The 8098-nt window shown below is 48.5% G+C and overlaps 1 protein-coding gene across 1 annotated transcript; it reads left to right on the plus strand.

The window, feature by feature from the left end:
* The first annotated feature begins 2573 nt into the window (after positions 1–2573).
* LOC138754234 (proline-rich protein 36-like) lies at positions 2574–5212 on the plus strand. Its single transcript, XM_069918170.1, has 2 exons — positions 2574–3735; positions 4315–5212. Exon 1 carries the CDS (start codon positions 2711–2713, stop codon positions 3701–3703), a length of 993 nt encoding a protein of 330 aa, XP_069774271.1. The 5' UTR covers positions 2574–2710; the 3' UTR covers positions 3704–3735; positions 4315–5212.
* Positions 5213–8098: the final 2886 nt, after the last annotated feature.

Below are 8098 nucleotides of genomic sequence, written 5' to 3' on the forward strand. Positions count from 1 at the left end.
TCTCGAACACACAGATGCACACCTCACAGACACACACCACATGCACACAGACACACACCTAAACACAAACACACCTCACAGGCACAGACACACGGCTTACACACACTGATACACATCTCACACACAGACACACATCTAAAACACACTGACACACACCCCTCGCACACTGACACACACTTCACAGGCACACACCTCACACACCTTTCACACACACAGACACCACACACACACACAGACACACACCTCTCACACACGGACACACCTCTTACACACACGGAAACACACCTCTCACACACACGGAAACACACCTCTCACACACACATAAACACACCTCTCACACACACAGACACACACCTCTCACACACGGACACACACCTCTCACACACAGACACACAAACACACACACACAGATAGAGACACAAACCTCTCACACACTCTCACCCACCAGCACACACACAGACAAACCACACACCTCTGACACACACACCGTCACACACACTGACACAGACATACATCCCACAGCACCTACCTCCAGACGGTCATAGACACATCCTTGCGATGGTTCAATCTGGAAGTAATGGAACTGAATTTGGATTCTGTATCCCAGTGGTACGCTGATCGACCACTCAGCCCGAGAATTGTTGGGATAAGAGAAAGGGTAACCAGGTGACATGACTTCGCCAAACATTTGGCCAGTATCAGCCAGGACCAGGGTACAGGTCAGCAGTAGCAGTCTGCATGGAGAGAAGGTATGGTACTCCGAGGGGATCCAGGAGTCGGATTGTTGTAGAGGGGTCTGGGAGGAGTGTTGTAAGGCATTCCGGGGGGAGTGTTGTAGAGGAGTCTGGGGAGCTTGTTGTAGAGGGGTCTGAGGGGAGTGGTGTAGAGGAGTCCAAGGGGGTTGTTGTAGAGAGCTCTGGTTTAAGTTTTATAGAGGGGTCCTGGGGGGAGTGTTGCAGAGTGGTCTGGTGGGAGAGTATTGTAGAGGGGTTGGGGGGGGTGAAATTTGTAGAGGGGTCCGGGGTGTAGTGTTGTAGAGGGGTCCAGGGGTTGACTGTTGTAAAGGGGTCCAGGGTGAACTGTTGTAGTAGGGTCCAGGGTGGACTGTTGTAGAGGGGTCCAGGGGAGAGTGTTGTAGAGGGGTCCGGGGGAGAGTGCTGTAGAGGGGTCGGGGGGAGAGTGTTGCAGAGGGGTCCGGGGGGGAGTGTTGCAGAGGGGTCCGGGGGGGGAGTGTTGTAGAGGGATCCGGGGGGGCAGTGTTGTAGAGGGGAATGGGGGGGAGTGTTGTAGAAGGGTCGGGGGGGAATGGTGTAGAGGAGTCTGAGGGGATTGTTGTAGAGGGGTCTGGTGGAAGTGTTGTAAAGGGATCCAGAGGGGGGAGTGTGGTAAAGGGGTCCAGGGGGGAAGAGTGTTGTAGAGGGGTCTGGGGGGGAAGAGTGTGGTCAAGGGGTCTGGGCATGGAGAGTTGTAGAGGGGTCCAGCGGGGATTTTAGGTGAGGCATCCGGGGGAGGGAGTGTTGTAGAGGGGTCCAGTGGGAGCATATTTCTGTGTATTCCTGCCTGACTATGGGGATGAAACCCCTTGTTCTTCAGCATCTGACAGACACCCCCACCCAAATCCCCCCTTCCTCTCCCCCTTTCACCGCCACCTCTCTCCCAACCCATCTCTCTCCCAACCCATCTCTCTCCCAACCCATCTCTCTCCCAACCCATCTCTCTCCCAACCCATCTCTCTCCCAACCCATCTCTCTCCCAACCCATCTCTCTCCCAACCCATCTCTCACCCAACCCATCTCTCTCCCCACCTCTCTCCCCACCTCACCCCCCCTCTCTCCCCCTCTCTCTCCCCCACCTCTCACCCCCTCTCTCTCCCCACCTCTCACCCCATCTCTCTCTCCCTCTCCTCCCCTCTTTCCCCCACCTCTTCCCCTCTTGCCCCCACCTCTTCCCCTCTTGCCCCCACCTCTCTTCCCCTCTTTCCCCCACCTCTCTTCCCCTCTTTCCCCCACCTCTCTTCCCCTCTTTCCCCCACCTCTCTTCCCCTCGCCCCCACCTCTCTTCCCCTCTTGCCCCCACCTCTCTTCCCCTCTTGCCCCCACCTCTCCCCCCTCTTGCCCCCACCTCTCCCCCCTCTTGCCCCCACCTCTCCCCCTCTTGCCTCCACCTCTCTTCCCCTCTTGCCCCCACCTCTTTTCCCCTCTTGCCCCCACCTCTCTTCCCCTCTTGCCCCCACCTCTCCACTCTCTCCCCCCCTCACTCACCTTCTCTCGTCCTTTTTAACCCCACACCTCTCCCCCCCTCTCTCCCCCCATCTCTCCACTGTCTACCTCACTCTCTTAATCTCACCCAAGAGAGGCTGCGGGAAACATCGTTGTGAGGAGCGACGCGTCTCTGAGCAGGGAGAGGGTCAGTGGTGGAGTGTAATGGGGGGGAGGTGGAGATGAGGACACGATCTCCACCCTGTCCGGGAAGCCCTGGGGTCACTGCCACCCAGAGTAGGTAAATACTGGTTAATAAATAGCGCAGATCAGAGAGGGAGGAAGAGAGAGGGGAAAAGAGAGGGGGAGGGATGGAGGGAGAGGGGGGAGAGTAAGGGAGAAAAAAGGGGGGATGGGGAAGAGAGAGAGAGAGAGGAGGAGTTAGGGAGAAAGGGGTGGATGGACAGGATTATCTCTCTCTCCCCCACATTGACACAGATAGAAAATAGAAAATGTTCCAAAATAGGACATGCTCTTATACTCAAAACAACTCGATATGTAGGGGGAAAGAGAGATTATTGTCTCTCTGCCCTCTCTCTTTCCCATCTCTCCTCACTTCTCACTCTCTCTCCCCCATCTCTCCCCCCATTTCTCCCCCCTTCTCCCCCCTTCTCCCCCCTTCTCCCCCCTTCTCCCCCCTTCTCCCCCCTTCTCCCCCCTTCTCCCCCCTTCTCTCCCCCCTTATCTCCCCTCCGTCTCTCTCCCCACTTCTCTCCCCTCCGTCTCTCTCCCCTTCTCTCTCCCCTCTCCCCTCAGCTCTCCCTCTCTCCCCTCAGCTCTCCCTCTCTCCCCTCAGCTCTCCCTCTCTCCCCTCAGCTCTTCCTCTCTCCCCTCAGCTCTTCCTCTCTCCCCTCAGCTCTCCCTCTCTCCCCTCAGCTCTCCCTCTCTCCCCTCAGCTCTCCCTCTCTCCCCTCAGCTCTCCCTCTCTCCCCTCAGCTCTCCCTCTCTCCCCTCAGCTCTCCCTCTGCTCTCCCTCTCTCCCTCTGCTCTCCCTCTCTCCCCTCAGCTCTTTCTCTCACCCCTCAGCTCTCCCTCTCTCCCCTCAGCTCTCCCTCTCTCCCCTCAGCTCTCCCTCTCTCCCCTCAGCTCTCCCTCTCTCCCTCAGCTCTCCCTCTCTCCCCTCAGCTCTCCCTCTCTCCCCTCAGCTCTCCCTCTCTCCCCTCAGCTCTCCCTCTCTCCCCTCAGCTCTCCCTCTCCCCCTCAGCTCTCCCTCTCTCCCCTCAGCTCTCCCTCTCTCTCTCCACCCAATCTCTCCCTCTCTTCCTGTCAACACCCGCCATCAGCTTTTTCCACCGCGGGGCTTCACACTGGGTCCAATCCCCTTCCTCTTCGCATGTTCCCCAGCACCCCCAGCTTCCTGTCCTTCTGATCAGACATTCTCGGCTGTCGGGAAGTGGACGCAGTCTTGGCGGGGATATGAGTTGTCTCCAGAGCCAGTACATTAAAGATGGCTTGTGTTGTGACAGTTGTCCACCAGGTTGGTAACCCTGGGGGGGAGAGTGAGTGGGGGAGAGAGAGGGGGTGGAGAGAAAGGGGATGAGAGAGGTGGGAGAGAGAGGGGGAAGAGAGAGGGGGGAGAGACATGGGAGGGAGAAGGAGGGGATGAGAGAGAGAGAGGGGGAGGTGGGAGAGCGAGGGGGGGTAGAATGTGTCGGAGAGTGTGTGTGCGAGAAAGGAAATGTGTGTTTGTCGAGTGAGAGATTGAGAGACATGGAACTGTGAACCTGAAGAGTGGGTGACAGGACGGGGTTTCAGTCTGTGTCCCCCTCCCCGGGAGTGTGTGACAGGGACGGGGCTTCGCTCTGTGTCCCCACCCTGGGAGTGTGAGACGGGGACGTGGCTTTGCTCTGTGTCCCCTCCCTGGGAGTGTGTGACAAGACGGGGCTTTGCTCTGTCCCCACCCCAGGAGTGTATAATGAGATGGAGCTTCACTCTGTGTCCCCACCCTGGGAGTGTGTGATGGGGATGGGGCTTCATCCTGTGTCCCCACTCCGGGATAGTGTGACGGGGACGGGGCCTAGGAAGATTTCAATTCTCCCTTTTGCCTCTTCTGAAGGTTTTTATCGAGAGGGACATTGTTTGAAGTCCAGGCAAACAGACTGTCAACCCTGTTCAGATGGAGAATACATAGACTTGGAGAACTATTTGTCGAGATGTTTCAGATGGTCAGTTTGTGAACAAGGCAAGTTCCCATCCCCAACGGAGAGCTAAATCCATGTATTCCTCAAGGTCACCACTGGGATTCATTAGTTTGGGGATCGCGTTCGAGGGTCGAGAGGTCACTTTCCAACTCTCTGGTTGAACTACACTTGGAGCATTGTGTTCAGTGATGCATGTGCAGCCACGGAGAGTGAGCAAAGGAGATTCAACGGGGAGAATCCCTCTGTGTCCCACCCCGGGAGTGTGTGACATCGTTCCCTGAAAGTGGCGTCATGGGTGGACGGGGTCGCGGAGAGAGCTTTTGGCACATTGGCCTTCATAAATCAGAGCATCGAGTCCAGGATGTTCTGGTGAAGTTATACAAGACGTCGGTGGGTCCAAATCTGGAGCATTGGGTGCAGTTTTGCTCACCGAATGACAGGAAAGATCCAAATTGGATCGAAAGTGGGCAGAAAAGATTTACTGGGATGTTGCCTGGACTTAAGGGACTGAGTTACAGGGAAAGGTCCACCAGGTTCGGGATTTTATCCCCTGAAGATTTACTGGGACGTTGCCCTGTCATCAGGGACTGAGTTACAGGGGAAGTTTCAACAGGTTCTGGACTTTATCCCCTGAAGATTTACTGGGAGGGGGAGGAGTCACGTGATGGAGTAGTGGCCGGTCAGGGAATTCCAGCCCTCTCTGGAAAAGTTGAAAAAAAAAACAAACAAAACACAAAGGTACAAGAATAAAAATTAAAACAAACTAAAAGTAAAGGTGAGAAAAAAATGGTAGCGAAGAGAGAAAAGTCAAAAGCAACGAGAAGAAGAGAAGATGAAAGAACGTTGGAAGAAGAAGGTGAAGGCCTTACCTGTCCGAGGAGGCCCGCCGCGGAGAGAGAGGCCCGCTCCCTAAGGTCGGTGGAAGTCCCGAGCTCGGGACTACAAAAATGGCTCGCGAGGAGTCGCGCATGCGCGATGCGCATGAAAAAAAACACACTGACGGGAGGGGGGAACAGCTGAGGAGTCGATCTCCACAGCTGAGAGTGACAGCTGCAACACAGCAACAGGAAGAGAACACAGAAAACAATGAGAACAAGAAAGAAGAGAGCAAAAAGAAAACAAGGAAACAACAGATGGCCAACCCAAAGGAAGAAGAAGAAGAACATAGAGAAATGGAAGAAGAAGGGAAAGGCAGGACAATGGATATTTTTTTTTAAAGAATATATGGAATCAGTGAAAGAATGGCAATTACAAGAATTTAATGAGATAAAAAGAAGAATTAAGAGTGCAGAAGAAAAAATGAATAAAATAGAAATGATCATATCAGAGATAGGAAAAAGAGTGGATAATGTGGAAGAACGAGAAATAATCGTAGAAATGGAAGTAGAGGACTTAAAAGAGAAATTAGAAGAATCTAATAAAAAAGTTAAAGAGGCACATGAGCGGTTAGCTCAGAAAATAGATATAATGGAAAACTATAATAGAAGAAATAATATAAAGATAGTGGGCCTTAAAGAAAATGAAGAAGGCAAGAATATGAGAGAATTTATAAAAGATTGGATCCCCAGGGTCCTAGGAAGACCAGAATTACAGGAAGAAATGGAAATAGAGAGGGCACATAGAACACTAGCCCCGAAACCACAACCGCAGCAAAAACCAAAATCCATTTTAGTAAAATTCTTAAGATAAACAACAAGAGAAAATATATTGGAGAAAGCAATGAAGAAAATAAGAGAAGACAAAAAGCCACTGTAATACAAAGGTCAAAAATTTTTTTTCTATCCAGACATAAGTTTTGAACTCCTGAAGAAGGGGAAGGAGTTCAATACAGCAAAAACGATCCTATGGAAAAAAGGATATAAATTTATGTTAAAGTACCCAGCGGTACTTAAAATAGTTATTCCAGGGCAACAAAATAGACTATTCTCGGATCCGGAGGAAGCACGAAAATTTGCAGAACAATTACAAAACAAGCAGAGAGATGAAGACATGTAATGAGAGTAAAAATGACCATGAACTATATGTATGTGTGTATATGGGTATATATATACATCTATATATATATATATATATATATATATATATAGATGTATATGTATATATGTGTGTACATGAGTGTATCCATATTTAGAGGAAAATATATAGAGTATAGATAAGAATTAATAAGGGAATGAAAAGGAATAGAGGAAATAAGGAGGGAATTAAAAGAGTGACCTTTGTTATATATGAAAATTGAAATCTTTTCCGGGGGGGGGGGGCGGTGCTGGGTGGAGAGGAGTTACGGTCACTGCAAAATCAGTTGATGCTTGCGAGTGAATTCGCAAATCCAAATGAAGAGGGGAGATGTGGTTGCCCGACAAGGGATAAAGGGCAACTCAGGAGGGGGAGGGGAGAATGGGGATAAAGAAGTTTTAGATAGGAGAATAAGGAAAATGTTTGATGTTTTAGAAATGTTGTCTTATAAAGTGTTCAAAACAAGAAAGCAGAAATGGATAAGAAGGAAAGGTGATGATGAGAAAATGGAAAGGGAAGATAAACAAAGTATGAAATGGCTACGTTGAACTATATGACTTTAAATATTAATGGAATACACAACCAAATCAAAAGGAAGAAACTGCTAAATTTACTGAAAAAAGAAAAAATTGATATAGCATTTGTGCAAGAAACACATTTAACTGAATTGGAGCACAAGAAATTAAAGAGAGATTGGGTAGGACATGTAACAGCAGCGTCATATAATTCAAAAGCTAGAGGAGTAGCTATATTAATCAGTAAAAATGTACCAATTAAAATAGAAGAGGAAATAATAGATCCAGCAGGGAGATATGTAATGATAAAATGTCAGATATATTCGGAGTTTTGGAATTTACTCAATGTATATTCACCTAACGAAGAAGATCAAAAGTTTATGCAAGATATTTTTTTGAAGATAGCAGATACGCAAGGGAACATATTAATAGGAGGGGATTTCAACCTTAATTTGGATTCAAATATGGACAAAACTGGGAAAAAAATTAACAGAAAGAACAAAGTAACTAAATTTATAATTAAATCAATGCAAGAAATGCAACTTTTGGATATATGGAGGAAACGACACCCAAAGGAAAAGGAATATTCATATTATTCGGGTAGACATAAAACATACTCAAGAATAGACCTATTTCTGTTATCAGCTCGTAGAAAAACAGAACATAAAGCTAGAATATTATCGGACCATTCACCCTTGATATTGACAATAGAGTTAGAGGACATCCCTCCAAGAATGTCAAAGGCCTTCTCTGTGTCTAAAGCAACTGCTACTGTTTGCGCTTTACTCCCTTCTATTGCAGGAATTAAGTTAATAAATTTACAAATATTGTCTGTTGTCCGTCTTTTTTTAATAAATCCAGTTTGGTCTAGATTTACCATTTTAGGTACATAATCTGCTAATCTGTTTGCTAATAGTTTAGCTATTATCTTATAATCTGTGTTAAGTAATGATATTGGTCTATATGACGCTGGTGCGAGTGGATCTTTCCCTGTCTTTGGAGATTATAAGATTAAACTCCATACTACTTAAAAGGCAGGATTTTAGAGAATTAATTGAAAGACAAATTAAAATGTACTTTGAAATAAATACGGAATCAGTGAAAGATAAGTTTATACTATGGGACGCAATGAAAGTATTCATCAGAGGGCAAATAATAAGTTATGTAACCA

The sequence above is a fragment of the Narcine bancroftii genome, chromosome 2 (assembly GCF_036971445.1).
Source record: "Narcine bancroftii isolate sNarBan1 chromosome 2, sNarBan1.hap1, whole genome shotgun sequence".
NCBI classification, from domain to species: Eukaryota; Metazoa; Chordata; class Chondrichthyes; order Torpediniformes; family Narcinidae; genus Narcine; species Narcine bancroftii.

Coding starts and splice junctions, on each gene's coding strand:
- LOC138754234 (XM_069918170.1), top strand. CDS start 2,711: ATGTTCCAAAATAGGACATGCTCTTATACTCAAAACAACTCGATATGT.